Genomic DNA, 24,880 nt, shown 5'->3' with positions numbered 1-24,880 from the left:
AAAGTAATAAGTTTATATTTACATAAATATAGATGTAATTACTAACATATATAATATATATTATAATACATTGAAAACACTGAATATATTAGTATATTCTTATATGTGTGTATATTCTAATATTAGAATATGTGTATTAGCTTATATATTAGAATACATATTCTTTTTATGTATGTATTATCCCCTCCTTTTCCAATGATAACTGATTCAATATCACCATTTTGAGTCTGTTGTTATAACCAAAATTCTTTTTTTTCAAATGAATACTCACCAATGTGCCTCAGCTGACAGTATACTGGGTGGGGTTTTTTGATCATTGTGATTTGTCTTGCTCCTTTATTTCCTGGGGGAACAGAAAAGCAAACTTTCAAGCACTTCGATATACTTAACAAAATCTACTGTTTTCAAGAAGTTACTCTTGAAAATTGATCAATTAAACAACACATTCATAACCTAATTTCTTTCACAGGTGATCATAACCTTTAAACCAAAACCTAAGGTGGAAATCATATGAAACCACAGCTTTCTCAGAGTTTCCACTCTAAATTGCAACTTTTTCCAGGTTAGAGAATTCAGAATGAGCTTAAAGGACATATGAGGTTGTGCTACCGAACCACAAAAATTTGGAGGCACACAGGGGAAAGGAAGTTTTGCTCTGTACAAGATGCTTGCCTCCTGCCCTAACACTCCCAAACTAGAAACATAGCATACAGATATGCTTTTTTGATCTGCATTAGGGGACCAACCTTGCTGACAAATTACCTAGGTTTTTTTAAAAAGTTTTTTTTTTAAGGTCAGGTTAATTCCCCAATACAGCATATGGCTGGACACACTGGCAGCTGTGATAGCAAAGACAGACTAGTATCCTACCATGTCTGGGGAAAAAAAAAAAAAGGAGAAAAAGGATGAGAGACAGCACTGTCTTGCCACTGTAGATTTCATAACATTCAGCTGAGAAAGTTTCATCCTGTTTTTAGGTAACAGGACTCTCAACCTACAGTCTTTAATCAAACCCAGTCTCCCATTTTGGTGTGTATGTTCCACAAACTCCAAAGCACTCACATGATGAGGGGCTCCTTGATGCAGGCAGGAATAGTCAAGTACCTGGAGAACTTGCTACCTACTTGCTGCTTCTCCAGTCATTCCACTTGCTCTTCCTACAGCAGGACTCAAAAGATGTCCTTTCACATTCAAACCAAATACCCTCCAGCAGGTGACAGGACATAGCTAATAGGTACCATCTGTCAAGAAGTGTTTCCAGTTCACTTGTCAAATATATGTTCTCATTACCTGAGAGAGGATTTGGAACTGTAATAACCAAAAGTCTGGGTGCCAGGCTAAGTCTTGCATCAAGTGAACTCCAGAAGACACAAATACAGATCAAATCACATTGTTTCCTGTAAAGGATGGTGTCACGTACTGTGATTGTGTTAGGCACTGAATAAATAAAAATGCAAGCCTTTTCCCACTTTGTGCCAAAGTATTCACATTATAATGGCACCAACCTGCAAACAGTTTCTGAAAGCATATGTGTCTGTCTCTCTTCTAATATCGTCTTCACTACCTTTCAGCTTCTACTATCAGATGATTTTGTGCATCAGTCAAATAAGCAACTATCACAAGCCACCACACGTAAAATGAAGACACCTCCTGTAAACATTAATCCTTCCTGTTCCAGGCAGGGCTTAAGTGGAGAGACCAATGAGGCCTCTCTCTGTCCACTGTCCCCCTCTAACCACACATACACAATTCTCACCATTATCACACTTGTAATTTCCACATCATGTGAAGCACTGACATCTCACATAGCATTTTCAACCAATTTGCACTGAATCTGCCTCTTCTCCCATGTTCCTAGTTGACTCCTGTTAAGAGTGATAAGAGAAATCTCCACACAGACACAATACAAAAAGAGCTTTGTCTCAAACACTGTCTCTCTTTCTCACTGAAGTCTATCAGCGTCACAGGACTTTGATAACGCCAAGAATCGCCTTGTGACTTTCACCCATTTGATTGAGGCTACCCACTTCTTTTAATGCCGTATCTCAGAAGAGGAATTAGTTCAGGGAAGTGCTTGAAGTCCGCGCGACACGGGACATCAACTAGAGGAACACATTTGCTTTCATTCTCGTGACACACAGACGCTGCATCTGGTGTCTGCGCAGAACCTCCCACCCCTTGGGCTCCCACCTCTAGGAATGAGGGTGCAGGAGCAAGGTATTTGACCCCGCACGAAGCCACCTCAGACACATGTACGCAACTAGACAGGGCCCTGGTGACTCAGGAGTTCCCCACCTTGTCCCCCCAGGCCTGACGCTCGCTTTCCTGTGCCTCTGCTCACTCTCCTAACAGTGGCTCAGTGAATTTATAACCCACATAACCTGATCTGGCAGGAAGGAGAGTTGGCCACCTTTAGAACATGCAACAGCCAGCTCTGAAGCTGGAGAATGTGTACCCAACACCACCAGGCAGGAGCCACCGGCACTGAGCTGGGGGCTGGCCCACTGCAAATCCCGCAGACTCTGGGCCTCCAGCGAACTGCCCGCTCTCCCCGCGCTCCCTCAGGCCCCCGCGGGGCCAGGACCCACAGGGCAGGAAGGCACCCGAGGGACGGCGGGGCTTGAGGGAAGCCCGGGGACGCGAACTCATGGACTCCACCGCGCTCACCGGCTGCGGCCGCCACCCCGCAGTGCGCCTGCGCCACGGCCGGCGGAGGGGAGGGCGGGGCGGGGGCGGTGGCTCCGCCCGCGGGCACTCCCTGTCACCTGCTCCCCGTCACCCGCACCCCGCGCCGGTGTCCCCGCTCCCGCCCGCGGGCTCTCCCTGTCACCCGCACCCCGCGCCAGTGTCCCTGCTCCCGCCCGCCACTCCCCCGGCCTGGGCCACGGGTGGGTCAGTACCTGCCGCCGTGCCCCTGAGGACTTCACCTGGCACCGCCGGGGGCGGGGCCTCTGGGGCGGGGGTCGGCCCAGCGCCCTCCTCCTCGGAGCAGCGGGCTGCCGCGCTGGGGGCGGGGAGAGGCGGCCGGGGGTGCCCCCGCCTCCGGCGGAGCCAGGTGAAAGGTGGGTGTCGGGGAGGGGCTGGGACATCGCCGCCAGCTGCTCCACCAGGTACCTGTGGAAAGAGAAACCCAGCAGCTGACGCCGGCTTGGAGCTGAGGAACACGGCGCTTTTGCGAGGAACTCTGTGGTATCTGAGCCGTGCGCGGTTCTGTTTTGTTTTTTTCCCCTCTTCTCCCCAGCAGGGTTAGGGGCGTGTTTTTTCCACGCCGATGCTGTCGGCTGGCGCTTCTCCGGCCGCGGGGGCAGCCGCCCGGCGCTGGGGCGGCTCTGGGCGGCGGCCGCGGTCGGGGGCGCCGGGCGCTGCTCCGCGGAGTCGGGCCGGCCCCGCCGCGGCCCTGGGGGTGAGCGGGCACCCCCCTCGGGTGCGCTTCTCGGCGGGTGTTTCATCTTCTTACAGAGCCGCCCGTTTTAGAAAACAGCCTTTTGCGCCCTGCTTTCTTAACAGCGAGCGAGAGTCGTGATGGGTTTCCAGGGGTAGCGGTTTCGTGCGGTAACTCTTGCGCCCGCGGTCCGGCGGGTGTTGCGGCAGGAGGACCGCGGCGGTGCTGCTGCGTCCCGGGCCGCTGGCGCCTGATAGAAGAGCACATGTGGCAGTGAACCGATTGGCATTCATGCAGCAAGTTCTAAATGCATTTGTATAGGCTGCGCTGAAGGCCTTAAGTACGTGGGAAGTTGTTACAGTGATGAAGTTAATACAGCATGTCGTCCTCAGAAGATCAAACTTGCGAGAAATAATGTTAAGTGTTGTGCTCCCCTTGCTGGGTAGCGTGATGTGCACTAACTTCTGTCTTATGTCTTGATAAATTTTCTTAACTTGAAACTAAGTAATAAAGCCAAGTTCATTATGTGTACTGACAACTTCCCCCGCTACTTTTTAAATGCAGCCGTGCTTTACCTCTCGGTGTTTCAAAATCAAAGCCTGAGCCCTAAAGGCAGTGCTTCTAACTTAATGCAAAGACGTAGGTATTATTAGCTTAACGTGTATTGTAAAACTTGAGCTGTTCCTAAAAGCTAGGAATTCTGAAACAGAAGTTAGGAAGTCTGGTTTTGGCGTTTTTTATTTTGGTTTCTCTTCTTTCTCTGACGACTCAGAGCAGTGCAGCTGAAACTTCTCTGACATCCTTTAACACTTGCAGTGGAAGCCTTGGTGGGGGGGCAGACTGACAGGAACACTCTTGTATAAATGCTGATTAATCAAAAAGCAAATAGTGGTAGGAAATACCTTTTTGGAGAACTTAATTCAAACACACAATGTGTCATTTTGTGATGAGCAGCATTTTTTTCACATTTTCTTTGAAACTACTTTGTGGAAAATTTCAAAAGAAAATTCAGAAATATCTCAGTTGGAGTGAGAATCTTCTCTCTTTTAATGTACTTCTGAGGAACGTGTTATATTATTCTTCTTTTAATCCATTTGAGAAGGCTTTTTTTTTTTCCTCTTAGGCTGTGGAATTGCCATCCAGCTGATTGTATAGTTCCCGTGGTCACCCTATTATCTTTCAACTAGTATGATGAGCTTGTTTTGCAAACTGTTTTTTAATTGTCATAAAGATTTTGTTAGTTCCATTGATAGAGGAGGGAAAATGGGTCATGCATTGATTGGTGTAGCACCACGAAATACTAATATTAAACATAACTTGATGTTGACCTTCATTCTGTCTTGAGTAGAAATAGTATAAGCAAAATACATGTAGTTCTTAAACTGTACAAATCTAACGTCACAAAGTAGAACCTTCCTAATAAACTTGCTTATCAGAGAGTAAGGGCACATTAAAGGTGAATCAACTGAGTGCTTTTTAAGAAATTAAGTTAAGTATGCTGGGTCCTACCAGGGAGTATTTATTAAATTTTCTTCTAAACTAACCCTGTGCTAGCTGAAGCACCTCTGCAGGTATCAAATGATAAGCAGAAATGTGTTTAGGTAGACTTTCTTTTAGAGGATATCTGCATTTAACTTTAATATTATGTAATAAAGTAAGGCCTACAGCTGCTATTTCAATGTATGGTACTTATTTTCTTTTGCACTGATTGACTGTTGCATGGAATTGCACTCTTGCTTTCAGTTTTTCTACTTTTGACAATTACATATAATTTGTACTTTTAATTTCATTTTATGCTGAATAATCTTTATGGAAGACTACATTTATGACACTTTTTTCCTTATTTCAGAGTGTGAAAATAGAGCCTATCTTGTCTGTTGATGTGACTTCTACACTGAAGCAAAGGGCAGCATTTTCGAGACTGTTGCGGAGCAGGTAGGTACAAAGGAAAAAGTTTTTTTTTCTGTTCCTGTTGATACCACTCTTTCCTGCTCTTACTGTTTCCCTATTAGCTAAAGTTGTTCAAACTCAAGACTGTTGCTGACAGTGCAGCACCATTCTTGGCAGCACATTTCTGCACTTCCCTCGTGGTGTAGAAATTACTGTGTGTGAACGGTGTAGTAAACCACTGTGGTACCACGCTGCCTTGCAGTTTTTAGTCACTGCCCAGGGAAACATGAAAACACAAGGGTGGGGAATGATGTGACTGCCTCTGCTTTCTGCAGCCTTGGACCAGCCTAAACTGACCAGGAAACCTCACCCTAAATTTCCTGTGAAACCCAATGGAATGAATGCTTAAATGATTCAATAATCTAACCATTATCTTTGCAATTGACTTAATCACACTGTACTACAAGTATTTAAGGTGCCATTCTCATTCATTAAAAGACATGGTGTATTACATGTGGCATTTAAAGTCAAGGAGAAGATACATAATTCTTTCTCAATACTGAATACCAGAAGCAAAGGGATTAAAAAAAAAATTGCATATGTACACTCTGTGCAAGTGTGCATATTTCACACAAGTGCACAGGTGTATGGTGGGATCAATATTGTCTACTAAGATCTTACCATTTAAACAAAACATTACTATCTATTGGGAGGTAGATTGCATTCATCATAGGAGAAAGGATGATGAAAAAACAGATTGGATATAGGCAGATATAAATCTTGCCATGTCTTCTGGACTGAGATCAGACCTCGTGGAGAAATCAGGGACTGACAACCCTTTTTCTTTAGGTGGCGCGGTGGCTACATGCATAGTAGCACAGGAGAGGACATGATCTTTTAATGAAGATCTGCCACTGCAGATCTGCTGTTCTGCTACACCTTGCAGTGATTTGGTTAAGAGTATCACTCCAACTTTTGATTCTTGCTTACTAGGTAATGCCTAGACTGCAATTGTTTGGAAAAGATATAGACATTTTTAAGGAAAGGATTCAAAGCAAATTTTTGCACTTGTCTAGAGTGACAGCATACTTCAAGGACTGCACTGCAGTGTGTGAACTATACTTCAACCCTTTATGAGATCCAGACCCTTGTATCTTAAAGGCCTTTTCCAACCTAAATGATTCTATGCTTCTGTATGACTTCAGCCTTTTAACCACAATGTTTTATAAAGTAGAAACATACTGTTTGAAAGTCAGCATGAAATGCATGTTCCCGCAGTGACCCCAAAGATCTCTGCAAAGTAAATGCATATAGCATCTGATCATTTTACTGACTTATAATATTGCCAGGTGACTTCGTTTATTTCATAAATTCCATGCAATTGCTTCTGGTTTTGTTAGGCTTTCTTTCCCTACTTAGCTTTACTTGGCTTCATTAGGGAGTATAATTAAGTGCTTTTACACTGTAAAAGTAACTTGAAAATAACTCTCAATTGCTAAGTCCTATCTGCAGGATCCCATAACATACTTTCATATACTTTCCATAGGGAAACTGGTTTGCTAATAGCGCTGCTAATGGCAATTTTTGTCTTACCATCATGTAATATAAGTCTCAAGTGTGTGTGTGTATTTATATGTATATACACTAACAGGACTTATATGTAAATTCAGAGATCATTCACTCTGTGCTGTGTTCACCTGTTGCCCCTCCTCTCTGCTGCCTGTTTTTGCTGTGTAATAGCTGCTCTTCGTAGGGCTGAGAACTGGACAGTAATACCATAAATACTTTCTTTGTAGAAGCAGCAAGGAACAAGATTAGAATTAATTGGAAAATTTTTATTTTTTAACTTTACTTTTGAGCCATAGAGTTCATCTGTTTTGTGTACAAAATAGACGGTTTTTTTAGTGCATGCTTGTTGACAAGTGTAGCCTAGTGTGTTGTGAACAACATTCCCTTGGTGGAACTCTTTATCATGGTACTAGTTACTGTTTCAGCACGTACCTTAAAAGATAGGGACAAGGACACATAACAAGAAGAAAAACACAACAAAACAGGTCTCAGCAGGATCAAGTTCTCAAAACATACAATCCAAAGCTTAGATTAAAACTGTATTCTAGACTAATCAATGTTAATAACTTGATATTTAACTGAAGCAATTTAACTTAAAACTGTGAACCACCTAAAGGTGGTAACTCATTTGGTTACCAGTATTTTATAAAACACAGAGGTTATTAACAGGGTGCATAGATTTAAATATTAGTAAAATTCAGAAGCTGTATTTGCTTCATAGGTTTTCTTCTCAGAATCACGTTTCTCCTATAATTGGTTGTATTTTTGTGACCAAAGGGTAGTGTTAAAACTAAAGAAGTCATGCTTAACAGTAAAATGATTTTAATATTACTGTTAAAACACTTCACAGTATACTTTGATCAGGGAAAATTATTATTTCATCAACTAACTTACGTATTCCATTGAGAGTCAGAAAAAATGAAGACTGTTAGAGGATGTATTGTGAAGTGAAACTGAATGGAAGAGTTCATTTTGTGTGACAGGTGATATTTAGGAGAGGGAAAAAGAAGGAAGAGGAGCTTGGACCTACATACTGAAAAGAAGGAACATTCATTTAAACAAAAGATGTAGGCTCTCTGGGTACAGGGGAAAATATAAGCAGAGTGTGACTGTTTTTCCTGCATACGATACTACTCTCCCCCAAAATATTTAGTAATTTAAAATTTAGCTTGTGAATAGATGTATTATACTCTATTGTTGATCTTGATGCAGATCTTTCATCTGTTAGGACGAGCATATTCAAGTAATACTATTTATGTGATGCCCATCATCACACAGACTTTTATTATTTTCCAGCCACTTAAAGTCTGCAATTCTTAGAGCTTTTAGTGTTAGAGTTATATTTGAGTACAAGAATTTTCTTTTTAAAAAGAAAAAAAAATTCTGGCTTTTGTTGTTGTGGAGAAAAGCTTTAAATGTGAAGCTGAAAATTACATACTCAAAAGGCAAACAGTCAAAAACATGTGTCTTTAGTGTATCATGGTTGAGAATGGGTAGTTTGGTGTTTTGTTTGGAGGTTATTTTGTGTGTTTGTTTTTTTAAGACAATTTGTAAGGCTGTGCAAATTTTTAAGTCAGAAAAAGTAATTTCATGCTTTTAAACTGAATGATCAGCTAAGAGAAAAATCATTTTGGTAGCTTCCTATGAATCCATGGTAGGCTTTGGGTGCATGGGAAGCAAGACCTTTTTTCCTCAAATACTGTGTTCTTAAACTATGTATGTTTCATCCTGTGGAACAATAGAAATCAAAGTAACAAAAGTATATACCTTTCATGCTGCAAGATAAAGTTGCTGATAAACACTGTATCCTGCAATGCTGTTTGTGCGTTTTTCTGTTTTCAGAAGGAATTAGGATTAAAAATGAGGGTAAAAAGGGTGTGTTTCATATAGAAATTTTGCAGAAATTTTGTTGATTGCTATTGTGATCTCAGTTATCGTTTTCTTTTTTCTCCATGCTGTGCATTATAAAACTGTTTTCTTTGCAAGAGAGAAAAAAATCCACAGATGATCACATTTTTACTTTTATTATGGTTTTCTTACTTCCTTTAAAATATTTACCATTACCTTTGCAATAATTTGCTAACATCTTCCATTTTCTCCCTTCATTTTTTTCATACAGTGTTGTTACAGATATTTTAGCAGTCTATTTAGAGGTAGTCTTATAGCCTTTCATATATACTTATTATTTTGTTCTTGTTTTGCTGATACTGTATTGATAGTCACAAGTCTTTTGCTATTGTTCTTTTAGCTGTATTTCTTTCTAAATTTCAACCTTTAAGTGATAAACCAGGTTGTCCAGTAATATTTGGCATATATTTAATTGGCTTTTCATATTAGGGAGAAGGGAAGAATAAAATTCTTTGAATGGAGAGAAAGTGGAGAAGGAATGCTCACATAATATTTTGGGCATTGGACTAAAGTTCTTTCAGAATTTTAATTTTTTACTTTTTCTGTTACTGTAGTTGGTGAGTACCATTAATAATAGAAAAAAATGTTCAGTTAAGTATAACCTGAATTCTTTACATAACAAGTACCTAGATTTCTGGTTTCTGCTACTATAGTGAGCTATAAACATGAGTATTAGGTGGTGATAGTAAAACTGCATGCAAAACGTTGGAAGTGCTTAATATATGACTTCAGGGCTTTAATTGTCAGAGCTACATTTTTTTTTCTTCACCACTCCCTATATATATATATAGTGCTTGTTTTGAGCTTGCTTTTCAGTTGATTTTTTTTAGTCCAAGTCGATGATGTTTTATGACTCCCATGTGTTTCATCCCAAAGACAAGGAGCTGGTTTTGTGCCAGAATTTCTAGGGCATTTGTTACACTGTGGCAAGGCAAATATTTAAAATGAGGAGATCATGACCTGCTTTGCCAGGTCGCTATGGATGCAGAGGTTACTGTTGTGGGTGCTTGCTGTTATGGATGACCTGAAAACGTGTAAGAACAGCTGGATTCTTCTTTGCCTCCCTGCACTTCTAAGATGTTTCCCTAGTTTCAAACTGTTAGCAGTTTGTCAGTAAAGTTGTGGTTTCTCTGACTTTGTGAATGGGTGGGAGTATTGATTAAAGCATGCAAGTTACAATTCTTGATTCTTGTATTAATAAGATGTGACCTTGGATGTACAGTAGAATAGAGTGATTCATTCAGAATTCTTTTTTAACAAAAGATAACACACAGATGACAGTAAAAGCAGAAGGTCTGGGTCTATGCCATGCAGTAGACATGTTATGTGTCTGTGCTAATTGGCATGGTGAGTGGTAAGGTGCTGCTCAACTCTGGTCTCATGGACTTTTCACTGCCTCCCTCCCCTCCATTCTCTGCCATCTTGCCAGTGGAGGATGAATGCTGCAGCTTGGTAAAGCTTAACTCCTTTTCCATATTCCTGCTGCTGACCTGAAAAATGAACAGGTATAAACTAGAAATGCACTCTGCAATCCATGTAGCTCCTGGATGTGATTTGAACCAATGCAGTTAGCATTTACATAGTTTTTAAAAATACATTTTTAGAATTTGGATTTCTTCATTTTAAACAGCTGCATCAGTCTTAAAAAACAGTCTGTAGTGAAAAAAAGACAAATAGCTGTTTAAAGGAAGACAACAGGACAAGTGCGTATGTGTGTAGTCGGTTGTATTATTTATTTTTTTCTGACTGTTTGTCACAGAGGCACCCCAAAGTTAGTTTAGACGGACAACAGGGTCCAAAAGAAACTTTTATTCAGTAAAGAAAGTGCAGCAGATTAACTGGTGGAAGATGGGGTTTTAACTCTCCAATAGTGACATAAATACAGGTTCGAGTATCAGTCAAGGTAATTATTAAAGGTACAGCAAATAATAACAATGGAGATCCACGGTGTGCATACACATGGCTCACCAAAAACAATGCAGAGCTGTCCCTGATTCCGGGGAAAGTATACACTTGCCTGAATTTGGCAAGGAATTATTAAGAGGCCTCCTACTCCACTGGTTACTCAACACTATAAATTTGAACTGTTTCAAAAGCAACATCCAAAATCAAATTATGCTTTCCAAGCAATTAGTTTCTAATTCCTGCTCAATAATTTTGGGCTACCTTGGAGTCTGTATGGTATTTCCTACTTCAGTAGAGCATCTACTATTAGGAGCTGTTTATTCAAGTTATTTTTCTGCCATAGAAATTTCATATTTAAGAAATTGTTCTATCAGAATTAGGAAAGATGATTTAGTTTACACGATGGGATATACTGCTGCAGATTCACTAATAGTTTGTTGTTCTAAAAAGAACCCTATATATTTTAATTAATGAAATCACCCAGGCTAAAACTTGATTCATCAGGGAGATTCACGAACTGATAACAGAAGCAGTAGAGTGGGCTGTAATGATAACAGAGACACTGAGCATTCAGGCCTGCTGAGGAGCAGCCATCTCTGCTAAAACAACATGCATCCAGGATGACAGATGATTAGCCTGTTGATCCAATGTGTTTGGGAGGGGTCTTCAGTGCAGGAGAGGAGGCTTGCTTGTTTGTGATCACTGCCTATAATTTCCTTTTATTTCAGCTTACTGAAATGGCAGTTTTTTCTTTGTAGGATCAGTTTATTTGTTTTAAATACAAATGTACGACTTGGAAATTTCCCTTAGTTTATCTATGCTTTCTTTGCAGTCTTTATTTTAGCATCAGTAGCCTTGTACTTCACATGAAATCCTCATTTTAAAAGTTGGAGTTGCATCTCTGTTGCAAACATGTTTTGTGGAAGAAAGAATAAAGGAATATTACAGGTGTTTAGAGAGCTTATTGTAGAAGATAATGGAAATTTTCACTCCTCTCATGATTCTTAGCTTTTTTCTTGTGATTTGATTATGTAGAAGTTAATAAGGTACGCATTAAAACAGTTCATTTACATTTGACAAAAATTTTTTGCTGGTATAGCTTGGAATTGTCATGTTTCAAAGTCTGCCCTTTTTGGAACAGTCAGTCTTTTGTTACCGTGTAGAATCTTGTAGAAAATGTACAAAACTTTAATTTATGTACAAGGAGAAAGGTGCTTTTTCAAATAATTATTTTCCCCTCAGATTGCAACCCCATTCCTTTTGTTGTTGTAGCTATCTCAGAGTAAAGAGCTGTGATCATATTCTTCCTGGTTGTTGACTTGGATATAAGTCTATAAGGGTGACTAGCTGTATTGGAGGAAAACAAACGATACATATTTCAGATGGAATATAAGTTTCTCTATGACTATCCCATTAATTGAGCTGTTCTGAAGAATTTTTGAGTAGGAAAGGAGAAGGAAAATATTGCAGTTGAAAGCTGGGGGTGAGGCAGTAGTTTTGTTTACATATAGCCTTTTTAAAAATTAAAAGGTTGTTTAAAGGAGTTATTGATTCCAGAACTAATACTGAATAAATACATGCCATAATTTTGACAAATGTGCATGTTCTAAAGATGTATTTTTAGTACCCGACTTACCCTCCTGTTTCTAACTATATGTGACTTACAAAGAATTTAGAAGATGTAGAATTCTTGGCTTTCAGATGTACTCTTTGATAGGAGTGTCCTTTCTTACTTGAATTGCGGAGTCATTAATGTATATTACTATGAGAAATTTGGAAATCATAGAGCAGCTGACGTAATTCCAGGAAAGGCATCTCTTGCTGTAGTCCATAGTTGTGTAATATGCCTTATTTAGCCGATGAAATTGGCCATAGTAGATAACAGAAGAGTAATTAATTTCATTAACTTATCATTGAGTGCTACACTTTGTAGAGGCCTCCTACTCCACTGGTTACTCAGCACTATAAATTTGAACTGTTTTGAAAGCAACATCCAAAATCAAATTATGCTTTCCAAGCAATTAGTTTCTAATTCCTGCTCAATAATAAAAACAAAGAATGAACTTGAACTGGCTGTAAGGTGCTCTACTGCTCTCACCATATCTCTCACCACTTAATCTCGCCAAAAGACGAAGATGTTCTTGTGAAATAGAGGTGGAAAGACTTATGGTTTAAGAAAAAGCAGTGTTTAGCAAGCTAGGAGATCATTAATGTGTTTGGAGTGATAGGATGAGTAATGGAACAGAGGAGGGTGTTTCTACTCTGGGCTGGTAGCCATCCTCACATTGAACAATTCCACTTGCCTGCATTTCCCACAGGTCTGAAAGAAGGAATATTCACCATTGGTGCAGTCCTGACACTCAAAGAGAACTGTGGTGCTGGTTTGTGAGTGTCGCTTTGTGCAGGAAGAAGTGTTTATCACCAAAAGGTTGGGCAGTCGCGCTTGCTTGTCCTACTGGCCTCACCACCTCCACTTGTGAGGCCTCTCAGGGACTTGGCATGATCAGACACCTTGGGTTAAGTGACTGTTTCATCTTGGACAGTTGTGCAGTGAAGACTGAAGCTCAATGGTGGCATACGGGCAGTGTAAGCTCACATCCCTGCTGAAACAAGTGTTTGTCAAGTGCCTATAAACTGCAGGCAAGGAAGGATGCCAAGATGGCCTTGTAGACAGGATTTGGCTGCTCTGACTGTTTCTGAGCTGGACTTAAACAGTTAAGCAGCAGCCAACCAAAAGCTTGTATACAGAGAGAAACTGGGGGCCTGGTAGGACTTTCTAGCCTCTGGAAAGATTCAGAAAGAATTTTGTAACACACTACCCAGGCTGCACTAACTTGTGTGGACTTGTTCAGTGCTCTGGGCTTTGCCATCCTTTTTACCAGGGTAGACTGTAGCAGATATGTCACAACATTAAATGCTTCGTGTTACAAAGCATTACAAAACTATGTCTTTCAGATCTATCTGGGAAAGAAGGAGCTTGAACAAATGGGCTTCATGAACTTGAATTATGTGATTTTTTTTTTTTTTTTGTGGATTCTATATCAATAGAGGTGGGAAGACACGGAAGTGAATATTATATCATCTCCCTTACTAATCCAGAATATCCCCAACATATGCATATTGTACATCAGCTTACAGGAGAGCTGTAATGGTGTTGATTTATCTTTGTATTCTTTGAGAATATTTTTGCATTGTGTTTGGTTTTGCTTTAGTTACTGAGAAGGTTCATCAGTTATACTACAGGATAAATGATGAGATGCTGAAAAGCATCTTTATAGTGTTCTTGTAGTTCAGAAGCAGCTAGGCCATCGACCTGCAAAAAAATTGGGATTCCTAGCAGTTCTCTTATACCACATCCTTCCAGGGAGTGTGTCATGACAAATATGCTGTACTTGTATGAGTAGGTACATAACTTAGTATTGGTATGTGCTGGTTTGATTGAAAATGAGTTAATTTTCTTCATGCAGTTAGAAACCTTTCTTTCATAGCTAGCACAGTCATTACTGGCACCTAATTAGAGATAACAACCTGGCACAGAGTTAATGTTTTTAATTGCTCTGGTCTGAGAGCCAAGTGCATTCTGAGCTCAGCCCACAGGTGTGAGGCATCTGGAAGGGGGGCATGGATGGGGCAGGGCTTGACTGACATCCAGACTGAACAAAATAATATTCTATCCCATTAGCATCATGCTTTGTATTTAAGGAGAGCTGGGATTTTCTGTCTAGCTCTCTTTTGGAGACTTTTCCTGTTGTAATTAGCTAAAGTTCCATAAAACTTAATATAAGTCACGAAATCGGCAATAAAACCTAGCACTCATTCCACCCCAAGTATAGAGACCTCAACATTTTTTAAACCATAGCTCTCTTTTGGAGACGGGATGGAAACCTGTTGTGTGGAGTCCTGTTCAGGAGTTTCTTTAGTTTGGCCTTTTGCCATCCTGCCATTGGCAGAGACATCTGGGCCTTTCTGCCTTTTTCCTTTTTTTTTCTCTCTGGGATCAGCTGTTGAGGACCAGTTGCTGTTTCCTGGGACTGGCTGCTTGGTGTGGACAGGGTTCATGAGGAATTGCATTGAGTATCCTTTATTTTATCTTCTGTACTTATTATATATTATTACTAGTAGTGTATTAGTATTTTATTATTTTATTAAACTGTGTTTATCTCAATCCACAAGTTTTTCCCCTTTTGATTCTCTCCCTTATTTGGGTGTCAGTTGGGAAGTGAATGAGTGGCTATTGTGGTTATATTGCCAGCTTGGATTAAACCATGACATGGCATCAAAAGTTATAAAGTGGAATAGTGTTTCAGTGGAACACTCAAATAATAACAAAAGTATAATCAAAATCTTGTGGTTGTAAGAAACTAAGTTTTGTAATAGGGGCTCTAGATGTAGCATGACTCTGGCAGGCCAGTTATTCTATGTTGTCTTGATTTAATATTTTATTGTTTTTTTTTTTTTAATGTAAACACAGCTAAAAGTAGGTTCATTTAAAAATCTTTCTTGTATCAAATTGAAGGTATGAAAACAGTTATACATTTGTAATTATGATGGCTCATTGTATTGTAGGAGGCTTAAAGTCTTGCTAGTCTTTTGTTAAACCAAGTAAAATGTTTGACTAGGTGATGAGCTTGGGGTTTAAAAAAGTTTTTATTGTGTTTTGTCTGCTGTATTATCAGGTTAATGGTGGTCAGGAGAAAGGCAAAATCTAGGAAGCTGTCTGAGGAGATGGTGATGGAATGATGTGTCAGTGTAGGGACAGGTATGAGTCATGACTGGAGGTTGTAGTTTTGTGGTAGCATTTTTCCCCTGTTGAAGCTGGTTTAGTCCCCCATCCTGGAGCAGTACATTTTGTGCTACAGTGAGCTGCAGCTTCAGTTGTATGGATACAGGGCATTTCTACAGACACTTGTTTTACTGATTGCTGCAGCCATCCGAATTGTTACTGTGTGTGTCTTTTTAACCTGGAATTGCTTTGCTGGTTTACAGCGCAATTCCACAAGCAATATTATTACTGCATGAAACTGTAGTAATGGGGTGGCCTAGGAAGGATGGTTACATACCTTGGACGGTTACATACATTTTCTTTTGGAATATGTTGAACTTGTTCTGTGAAAGCTGCATTATCTTTCAGGTTATGATTGATTTATAAACTTTCTGTATTATCTGTGATAATAAGTTCTGGTCTTTGCGATTTGTTTTTAAGATCTATCTGCTCATCATGAAATCCTCTCAGTTAATATTTTCTGTGGTATCCTCAAAAATTTTGCATTTCATTTGCCAGACCTACGAAGTATCTAATGCTGCAAAGTATTGAGGCAGGTGGTTAAATTTAAGGTGAAAACAAAAATTTTACTGTAATCTATAAATTTTATGAAAAATGCATGTCTAACATGCATAATTTACAAACTTTTCTCATTTGTAGGCTAATACCTTGGTAACATATTAATTTGTAAAAAATCTTGCCATTGCACATTTTCCTAACTTCTGCATGAACTATAAGTACTTTTTTGTTTCTTTTAATTTAAAAGTAATTTCTTGGAGTGTTTGCCACAATTACATGTTGCATTTTAATATGCTGTTAAGATGCAGTTTCGTGGTTAACAATAAGTCTGTACTGCTACCAGAGAGGAAGGAACACAGCCATGTTTCCCGCCATCCTACACTAACACCTGGGCTTCTTCATGAGCAGCTAAATCTGGCTGAAAAGGTTTTTCAGCATTCTGACCTGGTCACAGCCTTCTGTTGTGAATGACCTTCCCAGCACTGAGGAAGCAGCAGGAACACATGCTTAATCGCAAGTATGAAAAGAACTAAACTGCTCCCTTAAGCACAGACAGCTCATAAACTTGTCTGTGGAAGTACTGCTCAAAGAGGACTATGAAAGGCAGCCTGGTGGCTTGCTGCTGCCAAAAGGTGCTTAGTCCCATCTCCTCTTCAAGTACCCTTACCCTTTTCTTTGCATGGGATCCTGGCACTTTTCAACCCTTCTTTCAGCTGACAACTACCTAGCGTAACTCACTATGGAGTGCTGGTGGGTTGGAAGATTGAGTCATCTCCTGGAAAATCTTTTAGGCACCAGAGCTGGTGCAAGATAAGCAGCTCATGGCCTTGAGCAGGTGGGAATCCTGGGGCAAGGGCAACGGGAACCTCTCCTTCCAGTGAAGTGGTGAGAGGCTGTTTGAATCAGCTTATTCCATCTTGTAGAACCACTCCCTTAGTCTCAACCTTTTCATGGAAATGCTTTTACGGATGAGTGTAGTGAAAGTTTCAGGAACTTTATCTGCCTTTGAGGTGCTGTGCTACCTTGTGTCTTGTTGGCATTCTGAAGGTGGTACTTGGCTGGCATACTAGATCAGGCTTAAAGAGTAAACAGACTTAACTGGCAGCTAGGTGCTGATTTTTGAATGAAGAACTTGTAGTGCTCAAACTCTTCTCTATTTGTAGTTAGATCCTCAAATTGTCAATGCTCTTAAAGCATACACTTAGAATTTCAGTATTTTTTCCTAAATGCATATGACCCACCATCAAATTCTTAGGACAAGGATTAGGTATAAAAAATATGCCATAGATATGTTTAAATATGTCTTGAGTTAGTTTGGCTTGAGGTCCACTGTGTCCTGTCACAGATGCTGACCTTCTCTGTGTGGCTGTGTTTACTCATATCTGGAAGCAATGTTGCATTGCAGACTTAAAGCCTGCATACAGCTCACTTCTTTTCATAAGCATGTTATTATTCGAAAATGTAAACTGTAGTATGATAAATAATAAGAGAACCAAGAAGTGTAACACAGCTGAACTTGCTGACATCTTGAGACACAAGGAAAAGTTGTGTAGTTGTCATTTTTTTTCCTGGAAAATGAGTTCACAGCAAAAGTGGATAAGCGTGTATAGAAAGGGGTTGTTCTTGGGAAGAATAAATTACAGGATATGTTGTGCTTTTATATCAGGCTTTTTTTCTAACAGCTTTTACTAGTAATCTTGTCTTTTATTTTTTAGTGGGGAACTGATGAACTTCTTTCTTCTGGTGTTGGTAACAGGGCCTTTACAATGAACAATTCTTCTTCAGATACAGGTATACATAAAAAAAAAAGAAAATCACAGTTCTTGTTCAACATTATGTATTTGCTCTGTAAATACATGTTTTGTGGGTTTTTTCCCTTTTTTTTTTTTGGTGCTGCTTCTTGTTGTGCTTGATTTTATTTTTTTTTTAACTGATCAGTTAAAATGTGAAAAAAAAAAAAAAAGTCTATTTTCTATAACAATGACCAAGCAAGTAGCCTTCTCTACAGCTGAAGTGCCTACTCAGTTTTCCTGTAGTTGTGCATTTTAAAGGAATTTGTTTTGAAGTATTTCAAGGCTGTCAGGATTACAGAGATGGAAGGTGAACATCCTATATCAATCTCAGTTTGGAACTTAGGGCACGTTATGTGGATTTTGATAGAGTTAAGCTGATTGCCTTGGCTGTTCTTGTTCTTGCTTTCTACCCTGCTTCTGGAACTTCATGAGCAGCAGCACAGACAGTCCTGTGATTTGTATTCAGATGTCTTCCTGCCAGTTCTTGTCCCCAGACAATCTTCCCATGAGCTGAGACGAATGGTAGTGTTTTTGCAAGCAAAGCAGTAGGAAAAGTGATTTTTTTTTTTAAATAATATTTTTCTTGAACTTGTTCACCACATATCCGCATAGATTGTTCTTCAGCAGAATTTTTTTGGGGGGGTGGTGGTGGCAAATAGGGCAGATGCAAGGTAAGGAAACTGGGTATATTTTAGCAATGTAATGGCTCAGTGTGAAACCACAGCCATACGTTTTTTCAAACATGTTAAACTAGTACTACCACCCAAATAAATTTGCTTTTCCCTACTCCATGTGTTGAGAAAGATGCAGTAAGTGTATTTGGTTACCTGTAGATTTAGATCAGACAAAAAACTGAGAAGGATGGGACTTGATCCTTTAGAGGTACTTTCAGTTTAGGTGTATTTGAAGCATTAGTGGCCCGTGGCTGCATAAGTTAACTTTAGATAAAATAACATAGACAATTGCAGTGGTTTCCAAAGAGTTCGTTTTTATAATGTGTCAAGGGACAGAACAGGTGACCTCTTGATAAGCATCTAAGGCTTCCTTGCTGTATTTCCAATAGGAAATAAAGGGAACGAAGAGTCTGAGGAACTAACTTGAAAATTTTTCTTTCTGATCTTTGACTTGCACCTGTCAGTTTGTTTGTACTTCTGCTAATTGATTCAATGTGATGTCCAGAGGCTTCTGCTTGGCTTGAAACACATGAGTTTATAACTCAGTAACTTAGTAGCTGAAATATATTTCAGGCCTGTATAGATAGTATTATGTTGAGAAGAAACCATCTGGCAAGGAATATAAATTTATATTGAGTTCAAGTCACTTTTATTACTCATCAGTGCAACCTGTGATCCTTCTTGGTGGCATCCAGGGTGTCTAAATGATATTGAACTTTAAAATAAGATAAGCACGTTTGTCTCCTAATAAATCCAAAAAAACCCTCTAATTTTTGTTGATAAGTCTGTGTCATTTTGGGTTTATATAAGCTCTATTGAGATATATCTCTTTACCTAATACAACTTCTTCACCTGCAGTGTTGTTTTCTTTGTTTTTTTGTTTTTCATCCAGTGTATGACCATATTTTTAGGGTTCCTTTATCTGAGGCTGCTTACTTGGGAAATACATTTGTACCAGCCACAAATCATTATTGTAATGAACTTCCCTTTGTAGCACCAGGCCCCAAATTTTGCTTTGATCATAAGCCTTTTCTTTCTCGGAAAGCATTTTTTGCTTTTTACCCAATTGAGTCTAAAATTTGGAAGAGATGGTTGCCTTGGCTGTGCTTTAAAGAATTGTTGAATCAATTTTGAAATTTAGATGCCAGGAAAACCACACGGTTATCACTCTGCATCAAAATCAGTATCAAACAATGGCTTGAGAAAGAAGCATGGTTTAAAAAATGCTGAGGTCTCTATACTTGGGGTGGAATGACTGCTAGCTTTTATTGCTGATTTAGTGACTTAGCTAAAGTTCCATAAAACTTAATGTAATTACAACAGGAAAAGAAGCACTTCAATAGCATTTTTAGGTTAAGGGTTGGTCACTGTTCAGGAGCCAGATCAACTGGAGTTAACATATGCTCACTAATGGGTGGGTAGTGAGATAGAGGATGCACACTTTATGTACACAGCCTGAAACTGTCTGGTAAGCACTGTCCATTTTGGCTGAATGCCTGACCTGAAAATGCCCATATCTCTCAGTGAAGGTGTAGGGAGCAAATGCTGTATCTGCCACCCAGCTCCATCTCATCACCTTTGATAACGAGTTGGAACCCAGAAGGTATTGCTTCTGTGAGAGTCTCTTATCTGAAACTAAAGGTAAAATTCGTGTTAGGTTTCATTTATTGCTTTCCTAGTCCAGCAGTCCTAGACTTAAAGTCAAGGACATCTTGTCTGTTTTCAACCTGAAAAGTAGATTTAACAAAATAGGACAGGTTGTCAGGCTTTAATGGTAATATACGCTGTTGTGGCTTGGTACTGATATGAATTTAATATGTTGCTGTTTGTCTTAAAGTCTCATCCCCAGCAAGAGTGTCATGTGTTCACATTTTTCAGAAGGCAGACTGAGCACATGATGCTGGTCAAAATTCCACGATGGAAAAATCATTGCATAACGTATTTTTCTCTTTTGCAGGTGGGGCAATTAGTTAACTTGGCTTATGAGTGTGCAATGGTTGGGGTTAGATAATTTAACTTGGAGTTTTACAGACTTCCACTAGTAAAATAACCCTCTGTAAAGATCCTTATACAGAATGACTTGTGGGAACCACTTGTCAGCCTTAGACTGTACTCAAAACTTGAAATTACTTAAGCTTATGCAGATATTTTTTCCTATTCTTTTGTGATTCTCCTTGGAAGGCTAAATGCAACATATGAGGTGTTAAGGCTATCTCTCTTGGTGCAGTGGAGCTGTTTGTGGGCACATGAATAAAACAAAAAAATCCCGTTTTTTTCCTGTAACTTAAGTGGTACGCAGTCAGACTTCAATACAATTCCCATCAAATATGCTGTCTCTCCTCTCAGTTTAGGATTTTTTTTTTTTTACTAAGTCTCATAACCTTCTGTAGCTTGCTTTAGGAGAATCTTTCACTGGGATCTGCAGTTTTCTACTGGATTTCATTTTTACTATTTTTAAGTTATTACTCCACTGTGACAGCTTCCGGAACAATATTCTTTTTCCAGATTTGTGTTCTGCTTAAAAGTGCTCTCAAGAACTCCCAAGTTGTCTTGAAATATGACTGTCAGTCACTTACTTGTTAGAGGATCCAAATAGGCATATGTTAAAAGGCTGTTTGCCAAAGTGGAAGACTTTAAAATCTGTATGGATTTCAGGCCTCACTGCTGTCTGTTTTTTCCAAAGACTTTTTAAAACTTACAATCAAGTGGGACAGCAGACTTTCATTAATAATATAAAAATTAACTTGAGGTAGCAACTTAATTTAATTAGCGTACCATGCAGGAAGTTAGTAATAAAAACAATGAATGTATTAACTCCCAGTTACTACTTGCCCCTCTTCTGTATATGTTTTGTAAGTATGTTACATGGGAATCTGGGAAGAAATTATTTGTGTCTCTATCTGTAAGTCTGAAAAAACCCTAACCAAACAAAAAAAACCCCACCACACCAGGAAGACAAAAGAAAACAAACAACCAAACCATGAAATGATAAGCAAGCAAACCCAAAGCAATACAACACATCACAAGATCTCCTTGCAGTGGATATTTGGAACAGCTGAAGAGCTCTTAAGTTGTCCTTTAATTATGCATGAACTGTCCTCTTTTAGGATTCAAAGATCTATAGACAAGTCAATGTCAATACTGGGACATCAGTTTCTCTCTAAGTTTTGGTATCTATAGAATCATAGAATAATTTGTGTTGGAAAAGACCTTCAAAGCTCATCTAGTCCAACCCTCCTGCCTGATCTTCAACTAGATAAGGTTGCTCAGAGCCCTGTCCAGCCTGGCCTGGGATGTCTCCAGGGATGGTTCATCCACCACCTCTCTGGGCAACCTGGGCCAGTGTTTCACCACCCTCACTGTAAAAAATTTCTTCCTCATGTCCAGTCTGAATCTCCCCTCCTTTAGTTTAAAACCATCACTGCTTGTCCTGTCACAACAGCCCCTGCTAAATGTCGATCCCCATCTTTCTTATTGGCCCCTTTTAAGTACTGAAAGGCTGCAATAAGGTGTCCCTGGAGCCTTCTCTTCTCTAGCTGAACAACCCCCAATCACACAGCAGAGCTGTTCCAGCCTCTGATCATCTTGGTGGCTCCTCTGGCCCCTCTCCAACAGGTCCATGTGTGTCCTGTGCTGAGGGCTCCAGAGCTGGCACAGGACTCCAGGTGGGGACTCACCAGAGTGGAGCAGAGGGGCAGAATCACCTCCCCCTACCTGCTGCCCACGCTCCTTTTGATGCAGCCCAGGATATGGTTGGATGCTGGCTCATGTCCAATCTCTCATCCACCAATTCCCCCAAGTCCTCCTCCACAGGGCTGCTCTCAATCCCTTCATCCCCAGCCTGTATTGATACCAGTGGTTGCCCTGACCCAGATGCAGGACCTTGCACTTGGCCTTGTTGAACCTCATGAGCTTACTGTACAATTACATTGTCTTGCTTGCCTGTTCACCCCACTCCCTAAAATATTTTAAGTAATGTGAGCAACAGAAAGAAATTTAAAGGACGCAGATTGCTGTACTCCCCTTCACGTGTCCTTCATGTTAGACATATTCCAAGTGATGCTACTGAGGAAGTCCTTTCATTAGCCCTCCCCTTTGGCAAAGTAACCAACATCTTGATGCTAAAAGGAAAAAGACAGGTATGTAATTTTCAGTTTTTCAATTACAAGAGCAAGGCTGAAGATGTGGTTTGTGTTTGATGTTGCATTTGGCTGAAACGATTGCAACAATGTCTAAATAGTTTGCAGTTAGCTCAAGATTTTCATAGTTTCCAGTGTTAAAGGATGTCTTAATTTTTATTTTAACATACTTTTAGATTAAATAATGATCTAGTAACTTGCAAATAATATTGCTAAACATTATATCCACCTTATGTAAGACTATATAAATGATAACTACATTGTCACTATTGATATCAATATGTCTTGAGGTAACCTGCCTGATAACTAACATGCGTGTTTATTTTTTAATGTGAAATAAACTGGTTAGGGGTTTTTTAATACTTTTAGATGTGATGTGGTAGTTCACATCATTAGTAAACTCTGAAATCCTAAAAATCATAGGCGTTCATTAAAAAATTGTGTAGAGCACCGAGCTGGGTTAATACAGTGCACAAACTGATAGATATAGTGTCCTGTTACTACTTTTTCAATCAGTGTGGGTATCTGCTACTTAAGTAATAGTGCTTGGATTTGGAATCTAATAAATTCATCAGCAGTGTGGTATTTGTAGCAGCATTGCTTCCTGTATTTTGTACTTGTTCCACCACTTCTTTAATTATTTATTGTGCTCACAGTGTAGGACCTTTTAAGAAAATCCACACATCAAAACAAAGATCTCCATAAACACACGCACAAATACATTTTAATGCTGAGCAAATCACTTCTGTGCTTTCACATGATCTTCTTCTAGTGAGAATGGAATTGTGAATAAATAGGGGTTTGATGTTTTGTTCTCTCCTGTAAACAAAACAACACTGAAAACTGCTATGTATTGATTGCAGGCATTTTTGGAAATGGATACTGAAGAAACTGCTGTTAATATGATGAACTACTATGTTCCTGCTGCACCTTTGCTCCAAAATCAGCCTGTTTTTATTCAGTATTCCAATGCCGGAGAACTCGGGATTGACAATCTGCCTAATCAGGCTGTAAGTATAGTATTTCTGTTTAACAGGATAGAATTGCACATAGAGTTGTGTACTGGTTTTGCCAAGGACAGAGTTAATTTTCTTTGTAGTAGCTTGTGGCACTTACATAATGTCAAGATATTTTCTGCTGTCTTTATCTCAACCCATGAGCTTTTTCACTTTTACCCCTTTGATTCTCTCCCCATGCTGCTGGGCAGAGGTGACGAAGCAGCTGTGTGGTACTCAGCTGCCTACCAGGGTTTCTTATCGGGCAATAAGGTGTCCCTGGAGCCTTCTCTTCTCCAGGCTTAGAAATAGTTGCTAACAATATGATTTGAAAAAACTTTGGCCATTCCTAAGTTTTAATGTTGGATAACAGCTGTGAATAGCCTCAGAATGTGAAGAAAATGTGATGTCTTCTCTGGTAGATCTTTGCTCTGCGTAATCAGTCTTGATTTCCAACCCCCCCCGCCCCGTTACTGTGTGTGTAATATGGTAACAGGAATAGTGCAAAAACATGCCACTTCAGTTTTTTTGGTGTGTTTTCTTAAAGGTAGTTGCTAACCATGGGTCTGTAGATACTAACTGAAGTATGTATGGAAGAGCAAGCCAATTGATATATGATGAACCAATTTCTGCCTCAAAAGCAGCTCTTTTGAAGCTTTGTACTTTATCAGATATGGATGTTAGGGTGAGGTGTCATGTAACCTGCTTTTCTAAGGTTTGTGTTGTTGGTACTGTTCCAAGGCCTTGCCAAACTCAGGCATTGAAAATCCTCACCTTTAAGTTATTCAAGTTTATTTCTAGTAGTGTTATCTTTTAAAATGTTGACTGTTTATTCTAAGAACCTAGATCAAAGAAAATGGATATTTTCACTGATAAAACATCAGGTTTTTGTGTAAGTTCATGCCAAACACCAGAACTAATTTCTTCTTTGTATGTTTGAAGTAGTAAAAATTAATTTCTTAAGAATATGAATTGAACATTGCAGATGACCAATTTAAATCCTAATCTCTAAACAAGGAAATACTTCTTGTGCAACAAGATCCAAGTATCTGTCTATCATATTGTAGTTGAAATCCATTTGGATTTTTTGATTCCTGAATTGCAATTGACCTGCCATTTAGATACACAAAACATAATGTATAATTTGTGTCATGATTTTGTTTTCTTTAGCTCAGAAAAAAGAGCATGGTACATCTTTAAAAAAGAGCATTACATCTTTAAGCCTATCCACAGCAAAACTTAGTTCCTAAAGGTAATGAAATCCTAATAAAGCAGAGGTACCTCTGGTTGGTACGCTAACTGGTTGTGAGTATATTACAATATTGTCATCATATTGGTTTGCTG

At 39.4% G+C, this 24,880-nt stretch overlaps 1 protein-coding gene across 1 annotated transcript in view; it reads left to right on the top strand.

Annotated features, from left to right (window-relative positions):
• Positions 1 to 3,271: 3,271 nt before the first annotated feature.
• The window catches only part of PTBP3 (polypyrimidine tract binding protein 3), a gene marked incomplete at both ends in the record, with an annotated part of 39,583 nt that continues 17,974 nt past the window's right edge, over positions 3,272 to 24,880 (top strand). Inside the window, 4 exons of the mRNA XM_080362199.1 lie at positions 3,272 to 3,403; positions 5,232 to 5,317; positions 22,376 to 22,541; positions 23,405 to 23,551. Coding sequence (XP_080218325.1) covers positions 3,272 to 3,403; positions 5,232 to 5,317; positions 22,376 to 22,541; positions 23,405 to 23,551 — 531 coding nt within the window. The remainder of the gene's footprint in view (positions 3,404 to 5,231; positions 5,318 to 22,375; positions 22,542 to 23,404; positions 23,552 to 24,880) is intronic.

Source organism: Nesoenas mayeri (genome assembly GCF_963082525.1).
Source record: "Nesoenas mayeri genome assembly, chromosome: Z".
NCBI classification, from domain to species: Eukaryota; Metazoa; Chordata; class Aves; order Columbiformes; family Columbidae; genus Nesoenas; species Nesoenas mayeri.
Note: the sequence above shows the minus strand (reverse complement) of the source record. Positions and strands in the feature narration are given on the sequence as shown.